Genomic DNA, 23,605 nt, shown 5'->3' on the forward strand with positions numbered 1-23,605 from the left:
ACTCAGAACCTGGGCACTGTCTTTGGGCTTTCTCAAGGCTAGCACTCTATCATTTGAGCCAGAACTCTCCTCCTGGCTTTTCGATGCTTAATTGGAGAGAATAGTCTCACAGATTCATAATCTCCAAGCCAGCCCAGACTGGCTTTGAACCATGATCCTCAGATTTCAACCTCCTGAGTAGCCTCCTGTTTACAGGCATGAGCCACCAGTGCTGGGCTTTTTTTGTTTTTGATACTAGGTTTTATCTCAAACTCATGATCCTCTGGCTTCAACCTCCAATTAACTGTGAAGCCACCATACCCATCTTTATCTTTTTGTTATGCTGTATTTTAGGCTATTTTAAGTATTTCCAGCACAAAATTATTGCTGTTTTTTGTTGTTGTTGTTGTTGTTGTCATTGCTGGTCATGGGGCTTGAACCCTGGGCTTGGTCATTGTCCCTAAGATCTTCAGCTCAAGGCTAGCATTTTACCATTTTGAGCCATAGCACCATTTCCACTTTTCTGGTGGTTAGTTGGAGATAGGAGTTTCACAGACTGGCTTCCAACCTCAATCCTAAGATCTCAGCCTCCCAAGTAGCTAGGACTACAGGTATGAGCCACCGGCACCTTACAAAATGATTACTTTTATGATGAGATAACAAAGTGTTTTTTTCTCATTTAAAACATTTAATTTACATTGATGGTCCTGGGGTATTATGTATATATTTCAACAAGCTGTGTAAAAATCTTTAAAAACAAATCATACATACAAAGGACGTAAGGCCATTGAGGTCAAACTATCACTTACATTAAATATACTTTTTTAAAAGACTGAAAATTGGGCTGGAAGTTTGGCCTAGTGGTAGAGTGCTAGCCCAGAATGCACAAGGACCCAGATTCTATTCCTTGGTACCACATACATAGAAAAAAAGCTGGAAGTGGTGCTATGGCTCAAGTGGTAGAGCTCTAGACTTGAGAAAGTCCAAGGACAGTGCTCAGGCCCTGAGTTCAAGCCCCTGGACTGGCAAATAAATAAATAAATAAATAAATAAATAAGAAAACTTGCTGAAATTCTCATTAGAGGCCCATTTCTTTATATCCTATTATTGATGTATCAGTTCACTATCTAATTCCCTTTACTGAAAGCATTTGTCCCTGCTTCTTGGATTCACTTCTGGTAGTCCATACTCTGTTCTTGGTTGAATAGCATCATTTTCTGTATCAGTTCAAGGTCAGGAAAATGGATGGGATCCTCTTGATAGTCACTGGGTGTGGTAGACATAGAGGCATCGACATTGTCAAAGTTTTTTTCTTTCTTTTTAAGATTACATCTTATCTTCTAATATCATGATACCAGTAAGGAAAGGAAAATGAAGATGGTGTCATCAGTTCAGGAAACCTGCATGAACCCAGCTGCCAGCCAGATCTCTGTTACATCGAGCCATGTGTCAGCAACAGGCATGGGCATTTTAGGGGAGTGTCCATAACATGTATCCCAACAATCCCAGGGCCTAAGGAGCCCAGGATCTGAAGTCAGTGAGGCAATTTCAGAGGTTGAATGGAGCAGCCACTTTGTCAAAAGTAGTTGACATGTGAGTTGGCTCATGCTTGTGCCATCTGCCATGGCAATGACCTGTGACAGCAGTGTGTATTTATTGATGCCTTCTGCTGACCGCCTTAATCCAGAAGGGAGTGTGAAAAGTGGTCCTTGTAACCATTGTATTCTGTTTCCCCGTGTTTGGGCACAGGGACCAGTTGTGAAGTTAGAATCTGCTTTTTACAGTGACCACTAAGTTTGACTCCTCAGGGGACTAAAGCCCCTTTACACGTATTAAAATTATTATTGTCTTATTTTTACTTTTCTTCCTTTTTTTTTTCCTTAAGGCTAGTGCTCTGCCACTTGAGCCACAGCTCCACTTCCAGCTTTTTCTGAGTATGTGGTACTGGGGACTTAACCTAGGGCTTTGTGCATGCTAGGCAAGCACTCTACTACTAGGCTATCTTCCCAGCCCTATTATTGTCTTTAAGTAGTGTTCAAAGGAGATTCAACTCAACATGTCAGAGCCTGGGTGCTATCCCTGAGCTTTTTACTCAAGGCTAGCCCTCTTTCACTTTAAGCTACAACTTTACTTCTGGTTTTCTGGTGTTTAACTGGAGATGAAAGTCTCATGGTCTTTTCTGCCTGGTCTGGCTTCAAACTATGAACCTCAGTAGCTAGAATTATAGGCATAAGCCACCAGCCTCCATATATTTTCTGATTACTTTTCTCTGTCATTTGAATCAGTTAGCCAATCAGCAAGATAGATACTCAGCCCTACTGCGGTGGTCGTTATAGAAGATCAGAGAATGAAAAGAAATGACATGTTAGAAAAGTATGTATATGACAATGATAAATACATTGACAAAACAAAGCAGGTGAGGGCAGGGGTTGCAAGGTGGGGCTGAAAAACAAAGGGTAGAGTGGGGTGAAGCAGCCAGAGGCCAGGGTTTGAGGGTGTTACAGTATGGCTATAATGCCCCGGGAACTCCTCGCTCCTCTGGGCATCTCCTATCAGGGAGACCCTGCAAGCTTATGAAACAGTTCTGTTACCAGGAAAGAGTCATTTGTGAACTTGCTGAAGCAAAGAACTTTTGAAGTTGGCATTGGCAGGATATTGTGCAACTAGGCTTGCTGGCTGTGCCCCAGCCCTCCCATCTGATGTGAACTACAGCTTTGCCAGCATTCTCCCCACCCTCCGCCCCCCGCCATCCAAAATATGTCGTGACCTTGCTGGTTGGCAGCCTTTAAAATGTTATTTTAAATCTCCAAAAAAGGGAAACATGAAAGTGCAGGCTGTCCATCTTTGCCCTTCCTGATACACACACAGCTGTACAATACAATCCAGCATTGTAGTGACACGGGCCCCGCTGTTATAAATAGACAGAGGCCTGTGCGCAGAGCACTCCAGATGAAGGGCAAGCGCACGAGGGCCAACTGCTGTTCCGGGAGAAAGCCCTTCTCAAAGATCAGTATTGTTTTATGTTTCATTGACTGAATTAACAAAACAACTGTGAGCAGAGTAAAACAGGCTCTGTAGAGGGGACACCAACGGGAGGGGGGCGTTCAGGGTCGTAACTGAGAGGGTGGATGAGGACAGATGTGGTTTGCTAGCATGGATGAAGTCTGTGGAAGTGTTTCAAGAAGGGAGAGTGGGCTTGGAGAGAGTGATGGAGGGCATGAGGTTGAGTGAGACACTTGATGTCCTTGTGCAGAAATGTCAGTTAGCAACTAAGGTGTGCTAATTTATTTATTTTTTAAACCCATAAAAGCACTGCCTAACTTCATGTTTCCACGGTTCCCCTCCAAATGTGTTTTCTCCCTCTGTTATTAACTCCAGGTAGATCTTGTGCTTACTTAGTAATAGTTGCCATTGCATTTTAATATTTTGTATGGCCCATTTAAAATGGTAGATTTATGGATGTTGTGCTTTTTTTTTAATGTGTTGTGATTCATGACTGGAAGTTCATGCCTGCTAAATATCACACTCATTCCATAATTTACCCCCATTCCAAGAAGTATTTACAGTAGTGTATATGTGATATGTTAAAACATCTTTAACATATTCATATAGTAGGTTCATAGTCCTATTCATATGGTAAGTTCTCAGCAGTCTTTCTCTGTGTGTCTCTCTCTTTTGGCAGAACTGAGAATCAAACCCAGGGTCTTGTATGTTCCACAAGTGTTCTACTATTGAGCTACACCACCAGCATTACAATTTGTCTTCTAAGGAAAAAAAATTCAATATGCCACTCTTGGGCTTTAACAAAAGTCTGTGTTGTTCCCTCTGCAGTTAGAGAACATCATGATGTCCAAGAACCTATGATTATATAGTGTCTGATCTAAACTGCTAAGTCCAGTGCAGTAACTGAAAGTAGAATATGTTAAAGTGGTTTACCTTATTTACAGGTTAAGAGAAAATTTTAGTACAGTAGAAAAAGACATGCAAAACCTTGCACTAATGGAACTAAAGGAGGAGATGGAGGTGGAGGTGGTGGAAGAGGAAAAAGATGAAGGGAAAGAATGGAAAAACCAGGCACCAGTGGCTCATGTCTGTAATCCTAGCAAGTCAAAGCCAGCCTGGGCAGAAAAGTCCATAAAAGGGCTGGGAGTTTGGTAGAGTGCTTGCCTAGCATGCATGAAGACCTGGGTTCGATTCCTCGGTACCACATACATAGAAAAAAGCCAGAAGTGGTGCTGAGGCTCAAGTGGTAGAGCTCTAGCCTTGAGAAAGCCCAAGGACAATGCTCAGGCCCTGAGCTCAAGCCCAGGACTGGCAAAAAAAAAAAAAAAAAAAAGAAAAGTCCATAAGACTTTTATCTCCAGTTAACCATCAGAAAACTGGGAGTGGCTCTGTGGCCCAAAGTAATAGAATGCTAGCCTTGAGCACAAAAAGCTCAGGGACAATACCCAGGCCCTGAATTTAAGCCTTACCACTGACCCTCATGCATATATATTATATTATATTATATTATATTATATTATATTATATTATATATTGCATACTATCATATTATATATAACTATACATAGTTATACATACACCTGCATACACAGACACATATATATTGTTTGGCTTATGTATTAGTTTTCTATGACTGCTGAAAGTGAGTGTTTCAGAACAGAAAAGAGGAGGCAGGAAGTAGCAGGATTGGTACCTCCTGCAGTCTGTGGGGAGAGTCCATTCTACCTCTCTGCTAGCTCCTGCAGGCTTGCTGGCTACCTGGTATCCCCTCCTTGGCTCCTAGCTGGATCAGTCTCATGTCTGCCTCTTCCTATGGCTTTCTGCTTTGTGTGTCTTTTTGCCTCTTTTTTTTTCTTTTGTCTCAAGGACATCTCCCCTGAACTTAGGGTCTACTCTAATCCAACATGATCTTGTCTCTATCCTTAATTGCTTATACTTGCTAGGACCACGTTTTCAAATCAGGTCACGTTCCGAGAGGTTGGGTAGTGTGGTTTCCAGACCTCTTGCACACAGCTGGTATTGAACATGTTTGCTGAGTACCCGTATTGGAATGTTTATGCTTGTACTGGGAGTGGGCAGGGATTTCAGAGTGAACATACCCTTTTCCTCCAGAGGTTCATGGTACCTGCCATCTCAATTTCCCTCTTGATGTTGATCTGATATCATTTAATAGTAAACTAAGGGAAGGGGCCGGGAGTGTGGCCTAGTAGTAGAGTGCTTGCCTAGCATGCACAAAGCCCTGGGTTCTGTTCCACAGTACCACGTACACAGAAAAAGCCAGAAAGGATGCTGTGTCTTTGTGGTAGATTGCTAGCCTAGAGCACAGAGAGGCTCAGGGATAGTGTCTAGGTCCCAAGTTCAAGCCACAGGATTGGCAAAATAAATAAATAATAAAAATGAATAAAAATAAAGTAAGGGAAGGACCATCAACACACAATTCTCTGTAGATTCCCTACCATCACCAGGCAGGCATGATAAGCACAGCGTGGTTGGAGTCCCCATGTTTCCCACTGAAGGAGTAGACAAGAGCACATCTAAGTCCTACTATCCCTCAGCCTCACAGCTCTGGTCCTGTATTTCTCACCGCATCTCCCAGCACTGGCTTCACAGTGACAGAGCCAGGCCCGGCCTTGGAGTTACACAGAACATTCCTTTGAAAATTAGAATTATTATTTTCCAAACGAACAACCTGTCATTGACACATGCTTCCTCCAAGTCACTCCAGTTGAGAAAGACAAGGGGAATGTCCTTGTCCTCGACAGAAGGAAAGCAGGCCGTTTGCTCCCCTGTGAGGTGATGTGGAGAGCGGCACCCCTTGACCTGTGAACTGTAGAGGATGATGCCAGCATCACAAGCTGGTGTGAGCAGGGCCTGGCTAGGACCATGCATGTGGTAGTTATGACTTCGTGTAGCAGGTGCTCAGTTTATAGAGTCCCTCTCACAAAGGCCCTGAAGAATACTGAGCAAATGAAGGAGTTTCAATGCTGTATTTATATATATATTTTTTTATTGTAATTAATAAAAGGGTTACATGATGTTTGCCAGATAGAAGGTGCATTAATTCACATACATTGATACCCTTTCACATGTCTTGGTACTCATTACCCTCCCCCCACCCACCACCCACTCCCCGTATTGGTTTTCCCCCCTTCCCTATCAAGTTTCAGATAACCAAATACAAATAAATTCAATATATCAGATAACAAAGTGAGATACTGTAACAATATGAGATACCCAAGGGACAGCAAAGGAGATGAGGGATAACATAGTACATTAAGGACAACAATCATTCGTTATATGGCTTTTGTTTCAGCTGTATTTTAATTCTGATATATTTCCAATAAACAGAGAACTTTCAAAGTAGCACAAAGAATTCTAAGTATCCTTCTTCCAGAGTCCCTAAATTAGTATTCTACTTGGTTCTGTCTTTCTAAGCTTAAGTTCACACCACACTGAGACCACATAAACTACATACATGTGCACACCCATTTTTACCTGAATGCTTTGAAAATTAGATTGAGAACAGTGCTCCGAGATATTTCTGTGTGTCTTTTGTGAAAACAAGGATGGTGTGCACACCAAAGCCAGGAAGTTCACTTTGTCACCACGCATGACAACATTTAGCTAGTTGTCCCTGCAGTGTCCTTCAGAGGCCCTATTGTTAGTCCAGGTCATGTGCCCCATGAGTTGTCGTGGCGCTTTATTCTCCTCCACCTTGTGACAGAGCCTTCGTCATTGGCCTTCACAACCTTGACATTTTTTCAGAGGACAGGCTGGTTACTTTGAGGCGCGTCCGTCCGTGTGGGTTTGTCTCATAGTCACTCACGACTTCTTCAGATGTGTGTTTGGGCAGGGGCACTACACAAGCGTCCATGTCCTTCCAGGTGCATTGTGACGGGACACGCAGGTACAATTGGTTTCATTTCTAGAGATGTAACTTGTCATTTGGGGTGAAGTCCATTAATTTACTTCACTGTAAAATTAATTTTGTAAATTCTTGTTTTTGCCAGGCCTAGGGACTGAACTCAGGGCCTAGGTATTGTCCTTGGGCTTTCTCAAGGCTAAGAGCTCTACCACTTTGAACCATGTATGTAGTACTGAGGAATCGAACTTGAGTCTTCAGGCATGCTAGGCAAGCACTCTACCACTAGAGTGGTAATTATTTTAAAAGTAATATTTTGAGACTACATCAATATCCTATTTCCCATTAAAATCATCTGCTAGTTGTAGAATCTTTGATAATACTTGTCTGAATCAGTTAGCTCCATGGTTGCCAAATGGTGATTTACTAATCATATCCTTTCTTTTGTTTATTAGTTGGCACCCTACTCTAGGAGGGTTCCCTCCTGCCCTCCTTCCCTCCCTTGTTATTTTGGAAACAAAGTCTCACAGACTCTTCTACCTCAGCTAGCCTCAAACTTTGATATTCTGGATTTCAGGCACTTGTAGCTGGGATTTCAGACAGGAGTCACTGGCACCTAGCCCTTTACTTTTTGACATAATGCATTCCAGTAAGTGTTTCCTGCTCTAGCCCTGGAATTAACCATTTCTCCAGTAGTCACTGGTTTCTTTTAGTAGAGAATAGCTTTTAGCAATTGAGATCCATGGGCTGGGATGTAGCTCAGTGGCAAAATGCTTGCCTAGAAAGTGCAACATCCTAGGTTCATTCATTCCCCAGTACTGAACCCAATAATGCATGCATGTGTGTGTATGTATGTATGTGCATGTGTGTATATATGTATATGTATGTGTATGAATGTATAGTATGTGTACATATGTCCAATTAGAAATAGAAATCTAAGCACTGTGTATATATTCTTTGCTACTGGAGTGTTGTGGCTATTAGACCTTTTTATAGTATACATACATATGTATTTACTCTCCACAAATATTTGTTCACATACACATATATGTGCACACATTCATTTATAATTCTATGTCTACCCAACTAGCTATAAAAATATTATTTACACATAGTTCATTTTAACTTTTCTCCGTGCCCTGGTTAGATCTCTCTTATCAAACAAGAAGAGGAACTGGTAAAGCTGGACACCTATGGCTCACGCCTGTAATTCTAACTACTCAGGAGTCTGAGGCTTGGAGGATCTTGATTTGAAGCCAACCCAGGTTGACAAGTTTTCCAGACTCTATCTCCAATTAACCAGCAAAATGTATGCTGGAATGGAAACATGGCTCAAGTGGAAGTGACTAGAGGCCCTAGGGGAATGAGTGGCCAGGGAAGTAGCACAGCACACGAGAGGGTCTTCAATGGCAATGCTCAGCTTCAGGCAAGCCCAGCCCCATTGCATGTGTCTGTGTGAGAGGCATCATGATATACTCTGGGGGAGAATGAGAGTAAGCATCAGGCTTCCTCATGGCATCTAGCCAGGGCAGAAATGGGCCACTCTGGAGAAAGCAGGGAGTTTGCGCTGGCTGTGTTCATTTTTGTTCATCGTTTGGGCCCCACTTCAGGAGGAGTGAACAATTGTCTTTGACATTATTGCAGATATGTTGATGTCATTCTTGTACCCTTTTCAAAGACTGGAGCCCTAGGATTGTGTTAGTCTTACTCACGCAGGTTGGCATGGATCAGTTTTTTATGATGAACTCCATGTTGGCATTATTTTGCCATTTATGGAACAAAGGTAAGTTATCTAAACTACAGAAAGGGGAAGACAAGACAAAAGACTCAGTTGTGTTTTACAGTCAGTGCATGGAATTAATTCAGGATGACTTTTCACTGTCAGAGAACTAATTGAAATTTGAACAATAGGCAGCCAGTTCCTTTTAATAGAGACTTCATTTTCATGTTGTTAGTATTTTCTAATTCTAAAATGATGGTGAAAATATAGCATTAAAAGAGTATGATTAATTAGATTTCTTTGATGTTTGGCTGACAGTTTCTGATTATGAGGTGTTTCTGTCTCCTCCTCGAGTCACTCCTATCTAGAATAGCCGAGACCAGGACCTGTGAAGAGCTCCCTCTTTGGCACTTTCCCCCGACTCAAACCTGTTTTGTCCAGAACGAGTGTAACACAGAACTGGGTCTTGTGTGGGACTGAAGGGAGGGTGGGTCAGGGCAGGCCCTGGCAGGAAGGGCAGGCGTACACTCAAGAGCAACTGTGAGAGGAGAGATATCACTGCTGCTTGGGAAAGATGCTTAGAACAAGTTGGGGTTTTCTACCAGTGAAGCAACAGCAGCAAGTGTATGGTAGGATAAGAGGTCATCCCCACACCAAGATACTTTATCTATTGTGTTCTCAGAACTCAGTCTGAGATTTCCAGGCACTGTAAACTTAGCCTACATGAGTTTGGATCCTAGCTGTGGCTGCAGTAGGAGCTATATTGATGATTATAAGTAGGAAGGATGGAGCAGGCACAGGGGACAGGACATACACGAGATGTGGTTTTGTGCAGAGCCTGCTTCATAGTTACCATTTGCCCTGTGACACGGGGCAGCTTATGAAAACCTTGACATTCTCTTCATTAGCATGATTGTAAATTCACAAGGACTTTCAAAGCTCATTATCCGAACCTTTCCTCTTAAATGAATCTAGACCATGAGTCTCTCGTGAAAGCAGACACCACAGTACTCACTCCTACTCAGGCTTCCTTCCTTCCTCAGGAGCCACTTGAATTTGGTCTCCGCAAGCTTCCTCTCACACATTTTCAAAGAATCTCAAAATGTCATGAGGCTCTTCCGTGTGAGACTTTGCCCAGTTATGATGTTTTTGTAATTTGTACTTACACCCATAAGCTAGGAAAGTTAAGAGTTTACATTAATAAATACTTAATGTGTGCTTGCTCAGGCGCAACACAGAGTCAGCAACAGTCACATCGCTCAAAGAATGTACAGTTGGGGAGAGGAGGCAGGAGCCACTCACAGTGAAGCCAAGAAGAATATCTGTCTGGGATTTATTGTTCTCCCCAGAATAATAGTTCCCCTCTCCCCAGTGGAGGCTGATACGAAGTCCATATGCCTGTTTTGAGTGCTTGTGTGGCTACAGAGCTACGACTCCGTGGGCCTGAGATACCTGCTTAGTCTGGAGACATTTTTTTTCTCCCACCAGTCCTAAAGCTTGAAATCAGGGCCTGGACACTGTCTTTGAGCTTTCTTAAGGCTAGAACTCTACCAATTGAGCCACAGCACCACTTCCAGCTTTTTCTATATATGTGGTAGCAAGGAATCAAACCTAGGTCTTCATGCATGCTAGGCAAGCACTCTACTACTAGGCCAAACTCCCAGCTCTGGAGACATTCTTTAAATGTGTTAAGATTCACAAGTGAGAGTCTCTTGCTGTGTTTCTCTTACAATAGAGCAATCTTCTATATTGTGATTTCTGAGTATCCAGAGGTAAAGCTGATTTACACTGAACTGACTATAAACCTCTATTTTCAGGTAAAAATGCAGTGTGCTTATTGATATTAAACTGTGGTTTCCCTGGTAACTAGATTTTAAGTGACTTAACACCATCCATTTTCAGCTAATGCCTTTTTCTTTTGAGACTGCCCCCCCCACATATTTCTTTTGCCCCATATCAGTAAACATCTTGGCAAAAAATGGCCCCATCAAATCATAGCATTTTATTGGTTTTATAAACCCCAATGTTTTAGAATTAACAGAAAACCCTGGTTTAGATTGTTCTAACTAAGCTATTTTTCTTTTTGTGACAGTGGATTGAACTCATGGCCTTACACTTGTTAGGAGCTATGCCTTTTTTTTTTTTTTTTTTGGTCGGTCATGGGCCTTGACCTCTGGGCCTGCTATCCCTGAGCTCTTCAGCTCAAGGCTACCACCTTACCTCTGGGCCTGGGCATTGTCTCTGAGCTCTTCATCTCAAGGCTACTGCCCTACCCCTTGAGCCACAGCACCACTTACAGTTTTCTAGTGGTTAATTGGAGATAAGAGTCTCACGGACTTTAGTGCCCAGGCTGGCTTTGCACTGTGATCCTCAGATCTCAGCCTCTTGAGTAGCTAGGATTACAGTTGTGAGCCACCATGCCCTGCTGCCATATATTTTTCTTGCCAGTCCTGAGAGTCTGGGCACTGTCTCTGAGCTTCTTTTACTCAAGGCTAGCATTCTACTGCTTGAGCCACAGCACCACTTCAGCTTTTTCTGTGTAGGTGGTACTAAGGAATCAAACCCAGGGCTTCATGCATGCTAGGCAAGCACTCTACCACTAAGCCACATTTCCAGTCTCTATGTCATTTTTTTTTAAAGGAAGAAAATGTGAGTCATGGAACTTAAGTACTCAGCCCAAAGTCCCAAAGATCATTAGTGATCTTGTCATTTCTTATTATACTATTCTTGCAATACATAAAAATGTATCCTAAGCATTCAGTTTGTAAAAGTCTTTAACCAAGTAATAGTGACATGAGGAAGAGTCACATGTTTCCTTTCTATTTAAAAAATGAATTCAGATAAATAAGAAACTTAATTTTAGTTTATGGGCCAACCATCTTTTCTGCAAGCCATATTTTCTTTTTTTTAATTTGGCATTGGCAAGAAAATAGTAGCATGCAAAGTTGGAATTTTGCTAGTGTTTCATTTGTGACATATGAATTATATGCTATTATAATCAGGTATCTCTTGAGTTTGGCAATAAAGCTAAAAATTTAGCCAAGAGTCTCTACCTTTACTATTTTTCCTGCACTACTGGATAGAACTTTGGCCTTGTACCTGCTAGGCAAGCACTCTTCTTCTTGAGCTTTGCCCTAGCCCAAGCTTGTCTTTTGGAAGGAAGAAGTAAGGATAGAAACAGAATTATGAGGGGATGGCTTACCTACTGAGAGTAAATTCCAGCACAGACTTTCCCCCAGACCCTTGTGTTCCTTGAGAACAGAAATTATAGGACCTTGCTGGTCTTCAGTGTCCTGCAGTGTTCAGTGTTCAGTATATGATTTTTCACTCTTGAGTTCATTTTCTCCTATCGCGCACTCGGGTGTGTATGTGTGTGTGTGTGTGTGTGTGTGTGTGTGTGTGTGTGTGTGTGTGTGTGTGTGTGTCCCTATTTTAAAATTGAGCCCCAGGAATAATACTGCCCCTGCCATTTCCAGGTCTCCATCTCTGCAGGGGGCAGAGTTGCCTCACCTGTCTCATTGGAAAGTTAAACAAGGTAATGGGGATGCAAAAGGCCACACCACCAGCACCTTGATTTTAGACACCTCAGTTAACAGGCTAAAAAAAGTCTTGCTTTAAGCCAGGTACAGTGGCTCATGCCTGTAATCCTAGCTACTCAGGAGGCTGAGATCTGAGGATTGGGGTTCAAAGCCAGCCCGGGCACTAAAAAGTCTGTGAGACTCTTACCTCCAATTAACCACCAGAAAACTGGAAGTGGTGGTGTGACTCAAGGGGTGGAGTGGTAGCCTTGAGATGAAGAGCTCAGAGACAAAGCCCCAGCCCAGAGTTCAAGTCCCACGACAGACAATGCTTTAATGTGTGACATTGAGAAGGAGTGTGCACCTCAGTGGAGGTGTTGCCTCATGAGATGCTCCTCTGCAAGTCAAGAAGGAGCCGGGAAGCAGGACAGTGCTCTGCAACTTCCCCAGGTTGTATGAAAAGCATCCATCCCAGTTGAGAAAGATTTGCAGGGTCACTTTGTAACTTTAGCCCTCTATTATCCTTGTTGATTAAATAAAAATGAAAGATTAGACAGGAAAAAAAAACCTCAACAGCACCATTGTAAGCCACTCTAGTTTCAGGTAATTGTACAGCTTCATGTCCTAAGATCTAGATTCTTCAGGAGCATCGTGGAGTATATAAATGATCATGTTCTTAGTAAATGCTGGACACTGGTGGCACACACTTGTCATCCTAAGTATTTGTCATTCTAGCTACTGAGATCTGGAAGATTATGGTTCAAGGCCTGCTTAGGCAAAAAAGCTTGTGAGCCCCCTTCTTACCCAGTAGCTGAGTACTGTGGTGTGTGCCTGCCATGCTAAGTCTATGAGATGCTGAAATCAGGCGAATCACAGTTCCAGACCAACAAAGATAGAAAAAGTTGTCCATGCAAGTCCCTCTCGCAGGGCATAGTCATCTAACAGGAAAAGGAAATAGGAAAATCATGTGTAAGACCTTTCTGGAGAATAACTAGTGCCAAAGGGGGCTGAAGGTGGGCCTCAGCAGCAGAGCACCTGCCTGACAGCAAGTTCAAGGCCTTGCCTGCAGACCCGTTAATGCTGGATAAAGCAGGCACTTTGGCACGGCAGGCAGTCCCCCACCACCTGGCCTGGCTGCCTTTCCAACCCCATCTCCTCTGCCCACTATCTTTGCTGCTTACCAGATGCCTGTGGTGCTACTTCTCAAACACCCACACATTTTCTAGCTCTCCTGCCGTCTCCTGGCCCCTTCAGATATACTAAAATGTTCCCTGCTTTTCATGCTTCTCTTTTTAAAGGGCTACAGTTACACCTGCAAGTTGCTTTAATAGCAGATATGGAAAAGTGTGACAATGGTTGTGATGCCTTGCACTTGTAAACTGACAGGTTAAATTAAAAACCCTTGGTGCAACTACTTAAAGATAGTAAAAAAAAAAATTTAATTAGTGTTAAGCACATGATTTCACCCTTGAAAACTAAAACTTTCCTTAGACTGAAACAACTGAGCTTAACTTGTCCTCTCAGAGAAACAACTCCAGTGATAGCTTTAGTCTAAAATTGCTGTTTCTGTGAACGTAACATTTTAATAATGATTTTTTTGTTCAGTATTGAGCACATTTCAGTCACACTCACATTAACTTTCATCAACTTCGGTATAATTGCTAATGTGCACTAATACCCACATAACGCATATTGAGCAGTTGCTAAAGTGTCAGTGCCTATCCTGTGTCTTAGTTCTGGAAGGCATAACGAAGCATCTATATGCAGCTCCTGGCATCATTCATCAGTGGGTCCCTGGAGTCAGGGCTGTTACAGAAGCACCAAATGGAAGCCGTTTGGCAAGATGGGCAGAGAGTTGGTCCTCAGCTTGGAACTGGGCACATTTAGCTGGGTAATTAGTATAATTTGCTGACTGCACAGGGGTTTTAAGTCATTTTTAGAGGCTGCCTAGGCTGTGATAGAGGACTAGCATTTGAACTCAGACATGAACCTGTCAAGGTGGTCCTCCCACTGAGAGGCTGCCCAGATGGACAGAGACTTGCCCTCAACTTGGAATCAGACATATTTAGCTCTGTAGTTAATGAATCTTCTGACCAGCACAATCGGGCTCGCTGCAGTACAAGCAGCTACAAATCATAATAAATTATTTTTCTCTTCATAACAATAGCAGCAAAAAAATCCAAAACTTTAGGACCATGAAAGTTTTAGATATCTTTCGGTGAGTGTTTATATGTGATTTGGGGGGAAGTAACAACCTTGTTCCACAAAGAGAGACCACTTTGCAAGTGCTATAATTCACCAGGTGTGTGTCCCTTCCTTCCTTCCTTCCTTCCTTCCTTCCTTCCTTCCTTCCTTCCTTCCTTCCTTCCTTCTTCTTCCTCCTCCTCCTCCTCCTCTTTCTCTTTCTCCTCCTCCTCCCCCTCTTCCTCATCTCCTTCTCCTTCTCCTCCTCCTTCTTCTTCTTCTTCTTCTTCTTCTTCTTCTTCCTCTTCCTCTTCCTCTTCCCTTCCTCTTCTTCCTCCTCCTCCTCATCTTCCTCCTCATCGTCATCTTCTCCTTCTTCCTCTTCCTCCTCTTCCTCCTCTTCCCCTCCTCCTCCTCCTCCTCCTCCTCTTCCTCTTCCTCCTCCTCCTCCTCCTTCTCCTTCTCCTCCTTCTTCTTCCATGGTAGGCAAGCACTCTACCACTAGGCCAAATTCCCAGCCATATGCATGGTTTCATATGTGTACATGTTGGTTCATCCCTTATCCCTTATCCCTATTAAATCTGTCTACCTTTTTTCTCTTTCTTTCTTTCTTTCTTTCTTTCTTTCTTTCTTTCTTTCTTTCTTTCTTTCTTTCTTTCTTTCTTTCCTTTTTTTTGAGATGGAGTCTTGCTGTGTTGTCCAAACTAGCCTCCAATTCCTGGGCCCAGTGCCTTTTGCCTCGGCCCACTAAGGGGCTAGGACCACAGATGTATATCGCTCTACCAGACTGTGTATATCCTTCTTTTTTTAGGAGCCATTGAGCCATTACAGAGAAATCACAGGCATTGTGGTCATGCACTTAAATTCTTCAGCACGTGTCTTCTAGGAACAAGGATATTCTCCCGTAGAGGCAGTCACTACCCCCAAGAAATGTAAGGGCTAGGAGTGTGGCCTAGGAGTAGAGTGCTTGCCTACCATGCACGAAGCCCTGGGTTTGATTTCTTGGTACCACATACACAGAAAAAAGCCAGAAGTGGTGCTGTGGCTCAAGTGGTAGAGCACTAGCCTTGACAAAGCTCAAGGACAGTGCCCAGGCCCCAAGTTCAAGCCCCAAGACTGGCCAAAAAAAAGACATCTCAGCACTGTGAGGCCATAAAGCTCAATGGTAGAGTGCTTGTGGAGTTCAATCGAAGCCATCACTCTGGATCTTGCAGGGAATTTGAAATGTTTAAAGGACATCACTGGGATGTTATGGTGAATATAAGCCTTAGCTAGTGCTTTGATGTAGAGGCCACTATGGAGGTCTTGCAGAAACTCTGACCATATGTCATGACCCGGAGATTGATTTCTGTAAGTGGAAGAACAAATGTCACCTGGTTCATCACAGGAAGGCATGAGAGCAAATCAACAGGTTACCTGGCCAGGTGGAGTGTGGAGGCAGTTGGTTGGAGTTTGGGCTCCAGTGGCCACTTAATTCTCCAAGTCGCTCTAACAGTGTACACCAAGAGGTTGTGCAGTGCTCACCCAGCCTGGTGGCCACTGTGGGTAATCGAGGGGAGGCTGGCTAGGGTGAGCTGGTTCAGTTGAAGTCTACCTGTTTCTTACATTTGCCTGGAGTAAGAATGGCCCAGCCTGCCTGGCCGTTCCTGCCCCAACCCCATTAGCGTTGTGGCCATGTGCCCAGTTAAACACTTAGGCCCTGCAGCATCAGAGCCCCTGATGTGATCATTTGTGCAGCAGTGTACTGTAAAATATGTGTGTCACTCATAATGGGTGTGAATGATCAGAGAGCCTAGTGTGTGTTTTATGTTTTCCAGCCTCTTTTCTTTCTTTCTTTCTTTCTTTCTTTCTTTCTTTCTTTCTTTCTTTCTTTCTTTCTTTCTTTTTTTGGCAGTCCTGGAGCTTGAACTCGGGGCCTGGGCACTGTCCCTGAGCTCTTCAGCTCAAGGCTATTGCCCTACTCCTTGAGTCACAGCACTACTTCCTTTTTTGTGTTATTTTTGAGGTAGGATCTTTCTTTATATCTCAAATCTGGGGTGTAATCTTCCTTCTTAAGCTTTCCTGTGTTGCTGGGGTGGCCAGTTGTTTTGTTGCCCCTGTACCTAGGATAGTAGGCATGTATGATTAGGCCAGGCCATTGGTTGAGATGGAATCTCACAAATAGCTTGGTTTGCCTGGGCTGGCCATAAACAGTGATTTCTCCCTATCTCTACCTCACCATTAGCCAGGATGACTAGCCTGAGCCACTGAGCCTGGCTCATGTTCTTTTTTTTTGTTTTTAAACATATTGCTAATAAAAAATACTTAATAGTGTAGGAAATGAATGTTTTCTGTAATCCTATGATCCTGTTACACATTGGTGTATTTCTGTGCTTTTTAGTGTAGACTAACATCATTTAGAATAACAGGGGTTTTTCTTCCCCTATAGTTCTAGCTGCTCTCTATGTCTCTTCTTTTCTGACTACTCGGTGACTTTTGGGGGCTAGCACCTTTCCTGCCCACTCCTCCCTCTCTCCCTCCCTCCCCCCTCTCTCCCTCTCCCCTTCCCCTCCTCGCTCTCTCCTGGGGACTTGAACCCTGGGCCTGGGCACTGGCTTTGAACTTTTGTGCCCAAGTCTAGTGCACTGCCACTTGAGCTCCAGCTCTTTGGCCTTTTGTGGTTAATTGGAGATGAGTTTCACAGACTTTTCTGCCCAGCTCATCTCTTCTTTAACCAGAGTGGTTCTTCTGGGGACTGGAGCAGGATTCACTTTCTACCACATGACCAGGAGCCTCTGAGGACTCCTACCCCATTTTGTGAGTGACGTACATGGCAGCCCTAGGTTAGAGTGTTATGGGAGCCACATCTCTGTATGACAGTGCTTCCCCCAGCCCGTCCTGATCCTGACCTCCCGTGCAAAGGGCATCACTATGCAACGCCTTGCTTCCGTTTTCACATTGATTGTGCCTGAGCCTATAACAGAGTTGTGAGAGTCCTGTGCTACACTATAGGTGGGCAGACCCCAGCCCTGACCTTCCTGAGGGATGGAGGAGTTCTCTCTGCTCTCACCTGCTCATCTGCTCACAGCACACTTGAAAAGTTCCTGGAAATATACCACCCAAACATACTCTGGCCAGGCACTGGTGGCTCATGCCTGTCATCCTAGCTACTCAGGAGGTTGAGATCGGAGGATCATGGTTCAAAGCCAGCCCGGGCAGGAAAGTCCATGAGACTCTTATTTCCAGTTAACCATCAGAAAACTGGAAGTGGTGCTGTGGCTCAGTGTGGTAGAGCCCTAAGCCTTGAGCTGAAGAGCTCAGGGACAGCGTACAGGCCCAGAGTTCAAGCCCCATGACCAGTAACAACAACAACAAAACAAAAACAAATACACTTTGATTCTTCTGTAAAAGGTTGAAAAAAGGAAGACTGCTACTGATGATGCAATGAAGCTGGAGGTGGATATTAGAGCTATCTAGGAAGAAAGGGGCTTAGGGCCTGATCACCTCTAGCATACGCATCATAAACAAGAAGACGCAATCTGAGAAACTGCTTCAGTTGCTGTATCAGTCAGGATGCAAAATGCTCATCCAAGCCCAAAAAACCTGCATGCGAGCTGAAAATGAGGTGATTTGCAAAGTGTAAAAATTCACAGCCAGCATGTGCCTGGCTGGGAATGTGATCGGGGAAGAAACCAGAGCCTAGGTAATGATTTCTCAGAATAGTAGGTGGGAAAAGCCTCATCAAGTACCTTTCCCTTTGTATGGTCTGAAGCTCATGGGGAAAGTACTCACTCGTGTCACTGCCCTTCCCAACCGTATGTCCATCAGAGGTGACATGCAGGTAGAACTGCCTTTGAGAGAGCAGAAAGTGCCCTTGCCAGTAAATGCTCTGGGCAGAGGGACCAGAAATATCCATGATGGCAGGGCAGCCTGCTGCCCCTGTCACAGCAGCCTGGCATTGAGTGTGCAATGGCTGGCTGCACTGTGTAGTGCATATCCAAGCAGCCACATTGATGTCTTAACAAGAATTCCATATACTGCAGATCTGTGGCCCCTTCTTTTTGGACTACACTGCACATGCAAGAGCTGCAGATGGGGTGATTCTTAGAAGTATCTTCTGAAGGTCAAATTTCCCATTGTTTGGCTGAGTTTAATCTCCCTCAGGCTTCTGAACTGTTGTCACAAAGAATTTCCAGTTCTTCAAGGTTATTTAGCCTTATTTCTTGTGTATTTTTTCCATCACAGCTCTATGACAGTCACTGTTTTTAGCCTTTCTTTTCTTGTTGGGGTGGAGTCCCCTGGGCACCATCCCTGAACATTTTTGTTCAAGGCTAGCCCTGGTGCCACTTGGAGCCACAGCTCCACTTCTGGTTTTATAGTGGTTTACCGGAGGTCATAGTCCCATGGACTTTCCCACCCAGGCTGGCTTTGAACTGATTCTCAGGTCTAGCCTCCTGAGTAACTAGGATTATAAGCATGAGCCACCAGTGCCTGGCTAGCCTTTGTTTTTACTGCTTTCTTTTACCTGCCACTGCCTTGTACTTATAGGGCAAGCACTCTACCACTGACCTGTACCCACAGCCCTGGGCTCAGATTTTGGATCTCGTTTTCAATTTTCCTTTATTCTACAACCTGTTATGTCTATTAACAAACATATCCCTTATACCTGACCTGTACTTGAATTTGTACCTCTTCACATGCAGACTGTTATTTCTTTGTCCCTTGCAACAGGACATAGTGTCTTGTCTGCTCTGGGGCCACCACCATCCAGGCCGCCTGACCTCCTCTTGCTTCTGGCTCATGGGCAGTGTAGTCATTTGGTGAACATCAGTTGGCTAGTTGATCTTCTCAACTAGTTGTCTGGCTTCTTCTTGGGTCAGAGGGTGAACTATAGGTGACTCACTGGCTCTCTCAGTTCCTAACACATTTCTCCTGTCAGTCTTGCTCATAGCTACTCCTGGTAATCCTAGCTCTAGTTTCTTACAGTCTGGTCGCCTTCTGTTGTCTACAGCTCATTGTGAACAAGTCCTAGTCACTTCTGAACTTTCTGTTTGCATATGACTGGGATCCATGGATGAAGAAGACTGGGAGTACTTAAGACAAACATGAATCTCAACACACAGCTGCAGACAAATTCTTCCATCAGATGGAAACACATTAGGAAACGCCTCCCCTCTTTGAAAAACAACGCTAATCCAAAGTATCAGTGTTGGTGGAAAGCCAACCACTAGGGAAAAATGGAAGAAATCTGACTTGCCCTCCTATGTATAAAGTATCTAACAAAATAAATCATTGAGCTGCCTTCTTTTGACCTTCTGCTCCAGAAAGAGCTGCTCTAGTGAAGTCAGATCCCGCAGAACCAAGTCTGGGCTTACTCATTAAAATCTTTAACTCCCGTTCCCTGAGGCTCCTCCCAGGCTTGAGCTCAGGAGCTTCATCCTGATGCCTCCACATTAAATTACTTCACATTGAGCCTAAATAAGTTTGATCAACCAAAACTTCCTTGTGTGGACATCTACTGCGATCAGCTTTTGTAATACTAGTGGTGCTGTTACCACACTCCTATCATTCAGAGCTCTCAACGTAAAAATCTAAGTTAGAAACTGGCTGGGAACAATGATTGATTAACAGTGTGCATGCATTTGTACCTAGAGGGAGCATGCAAATGGCGCTAGTGACAAGTGGGTCACACATTGTGTTGATAGTAATAGCTTCTGTAATCAAGTATGGACATTGTACTAGAGTCTGCTATAAACCTGAGTGTGTGAGACACTGGAGCCCCACAGGGCAGTCCTGCTCTCAGCATCGCTCCAGAGAAACTGAGTTACAGAGGAATGAAGTGGCCCATGTGGGTTCTATGTTAGGAGGTAATGGAGCCCAAGGCCAGCTGTCGAGGACCTTCTGCAGAAGCCAACCCTTTGCCCATTGGCATCAGCTCTGTAGCACTGAAGCGTTGCCTGTCACCATCTCATTTGAGGGGCTAAGTTTTCCATTGCCAGCATTACTTCCTAACTTCCCTGGCCCGCAGCTTCCTGATTCATCCTCAGCTTTGGGCCTCTCCTTCATTCTTCACTGCTTCCCAAGGGCTTCCAGGATACAGACTCTGATAATGCCCGTGGCACCACTACCCTGGCTGTCATTCTCTCCCCCCCCCCCACACACACTAACAATTTGCTGCCCCAGCAGCATCCCTTTGACTCTGCTTGCCAAGGGCTCTCTTATTGATGGGACCTCCATAGACTGTTCTAGAAACACTTATTGCCTGGAGGAGACTGCCTCAGTAGAAGTCTGCCTTAATCTGTCTCTGCTGCTCTAAGAATGATTACTGGATGATTTCTAAGAAACAGAAAAGTGTTTCCCACAGCTGTAAAGGAAGGAGGTCCAAGAGCAAGTCATAGGCACCATTGTGGTGTTTGGTGAGTGCTACCTTCCTGGAGGGAGGAAATGGTGGCTCCACAGGGCAGAAGGGGAGAGAAGGCTGGCTGAATGCTGTGTGGAGCCTCCATCACACCCGAGGGAGTTGGCCTCACGGCCTCATTCCCTCTTCAACCCCTCCTCCTAGTATTATCACACTGGCAACCCCTGAACTTGGGGGAGACACAACCAAACACAGCCCCCACATGAGGCATGTGGACAAGGCATGCCTCATCTGGCACCTTGACCGCCTGACCACTGTCACACTCACCTGTCATGTGGGTGGCTGACATGTCTCCTCATCTTCCCTGCCTCCACCACAGTCTGGTAAACAGGATGTGTTTAATAAATGTTTGGTGAGTGAGCAGTGACCCAGAATCGCAGTTACCAAGCAATGACAAGTTTCAGGGATGTATACATCAAGACATGGACAAGGTTTCTGACATTGGAGATAGGCAACTGCTGCTTGGCCCTCCCTGCTGAGGATGCTGTCAGCCTTGGGAATGCAGCACTGTCTTCTTAGGTTCAGGGCTCTTCAGGTCAACATTAGGGCCCACATGCCTGTCTTTGCTTTCTCTTGCAGTGCTGAGGCTGCACAGGGAACAGATGGTCAGTTCCCTGAGTAAAGGCTCCTGTCTGAGGTTGGCATTGCCCTAGCATCAGAAATGGTCAGTTAAGAATGTTAGTAACATGGTGGAGGCTCACGTGGTAGAGGACTGGCCTGACAAGTGTGAGGTTGAGGCCCTGAGTTCAGACCTCACTCCCGGGGAGTCCGGGGGGTGGGAAGGAAATTCAGAGATAAGTGTTTGCAGATTATAACCAACGTAAGCAGTGTGGAGAGATGATCATCAGTTTGCTTTGCTGCCTTCACAAAGAGGTCACATGACCCCTTCATGGAGGAATTTGTAATGCTCATCTTTACTTCCCCCAATCCCCCAGGGTGTACCATACAGCCATCATTCAAAGAAAACATAAGGCAGTCAACGCGGTGTGTCTTGGAGGCAGATGGCCTCCCAGAGGCGACATCTGGAGAAAGGCAGGGACTGTGCAGCAGTACAAGATGACAAACTCACATTCTCCTTTACTTCCACCTTGCAGGAGTATGTTCTGTATACAGAGAGCGAGAGCAAGATGGAGCTGCATTTCAACTGTGGATGGTTCACTCTATGCTGATTGTAACTTTTATCCATCATAGGTTTGAAGACATACCTGATATCGGGTCAGAGAGCCAAGGAGTCTCACTGCAGCTGTGCAGAGGCATTGCTTTCTGGCCTTGAGGTCATTGACGGCTCACGGGTGCCCTCAGGCCCTAGGGGACAGGGGACAGCGTCGCCAGGGAGTGTCAGTGACTTGGCACAGACTGTCAAAACCTTTGATAACCTTAAGGTTAGTTTTTTTTTCTTTCTTCTAAAACTTTATATTAACTCTGCAAGTAGAACACGTAAACTAATAAATGGCCTTGGGTTGCCTTTCAACTTGATTTTTGCCATTTTTTAAATTTAATGCCTTTTGCATTTTTAATATTCTTGCTTTTTGACCTATTATAGACGACCATTTCCTTTCTGTGTTGCATAGAGATTCTTCTCACTCAAGTTCATTATTTCCTTTTTCTGCAACCTGCAACATCTTTGATGATATCTAAAAGCTCATGATAAGTGACAGCAAAGGTAATTTTCCTTACATCTTGTTGGAGAATTGGATTCTATTTTGTTCCAGAGCCTACTTTCTTGGATACTTCTGTGTCTCTAGATGATCTTAAGTTTTGTTGATGTGGGTGGATCTTATGGTGGATTTTATGACGAGCTCAATGAAAAGTATATGCGGTGGTATCTCATTGTGGTATTTCATTACTAGGACTGAAATCTCTCCTATTTCTAGACTAGCAGCAGGTCTGTCTAGAATTGATATGTCAGGAATTATCATGGTTCACCGTGGGTACTAGAAATCATTCTTATTCTGAATTATTCCTCAGTTCATTAGATTTTTGTTTCTCTACTGGTATTTTCTGTTCATTTTTACAGTTTAAATATTTGCTGTTTTGATTTTTTTAAAGAAAATGTGAAAGTTATTATAGTTCTGTTTCCCTGTTTGGTGTTCTTCAATAACAAAATCCTACATTTGTATGTAACAACTTTAATCCAGAGTGTTCCTGCTTAACCACAGCCAGAGCAGACTTGTCAGCTGGCTGATGGTCTTTAAGCTTCACAGTCTTTATGATATGGCAGACAGTGAAAGAATCCAGGTTATTTTCCCATGTTAGAATTCGTCCTTTCCCTCATCCATTAGTTCTGATGATTACTGCATTCAGCTTTATTGAGAAAAGCCATATATTATTTTCCTTGTGAGTTTTGTTAGCTAGTGCAGTTTTTTGACCTTGGTCTATTGACAACTTGTTCAGAGTTGTTCTGTGTGTTGTTAGGTGGTCAGTACCTTCTCTGGCCTTTGCCAACTAGATACCAACAACGTCCCCTTTCTTCAGTTGCACCGTCTAATGTGTCTGCAGACGTTGCCCATTGTCACCTGGGGCTCAAGGTAGAGCCACACTGAGAGAGTTCAGTCATACTGAATATTCCCCGATCCCCATACTCCTGCATGTGCGAAGCAGTTCATTTGTCTGAACTCTCCTGATGCCTGTCTGTCTTGAAGACAGGCTTAGGCTGGTGCTTTGCTGCATCAAACAGGAGCTCTTGACTGCTCTCTTCCTGAGCATGGCCAGAGAGGAATCCATGCAGGAGAGGAAAACAAAAACGTGGCTTTCCAAGTGCAGTTTTATTACATGGGGAAAAATGGTTATCTCCATGCTACAAACAGAATTGAAATTAATTAGAGAAATAGAACTCAAAGCCCAAAGAAATAATTTTGGATCATGCCTATTGTGTTTCCACCTTGTTAGGAGTTGTAGTGACTGCATACTTTGAAGTCTTGATAACAGTGATTCTGTGCGCC

The 23,605-nt window shown here is 44.0% G+C and overlaps 1 protein-coding gene across 1 annotated transcript in view; it reads left to right on the plus strand.

Moving 5' to 3' along the window:
- The window catches only part of Adcy9 (adenylate cyclase 9), an 80,032-nt gene that overhangs the window by 32,770 nt on the left and 23,657 nt on the right, over positions 1-23,605 (plus strand). Inside the window, exon 2 of the mRNA XM_090324868.1 lies at positions 21,855-22,045. Coding sequence (XP_090180994.1) covers positions 21,855-22,045 — 191 coding nt within the window. The remainder of the gene's footprint in view (positions 1-21,854; positions 22,046-23,605) is intronic.

Source organism: Megascapheus bottae, chromosome 36 (assembly GCF_031878675.1).
Source record: "Megascapheus bottae isolate mThoBot1 chromosome 36, mThoBot2.hap1, whole genome shotgun sequence".
Lineage (NCBI taxonomy): Eukaryota > Metazoa > Chordata > Mammalia > Rodentia > Geomyidae > Megascapheus > Megascapheus bottae.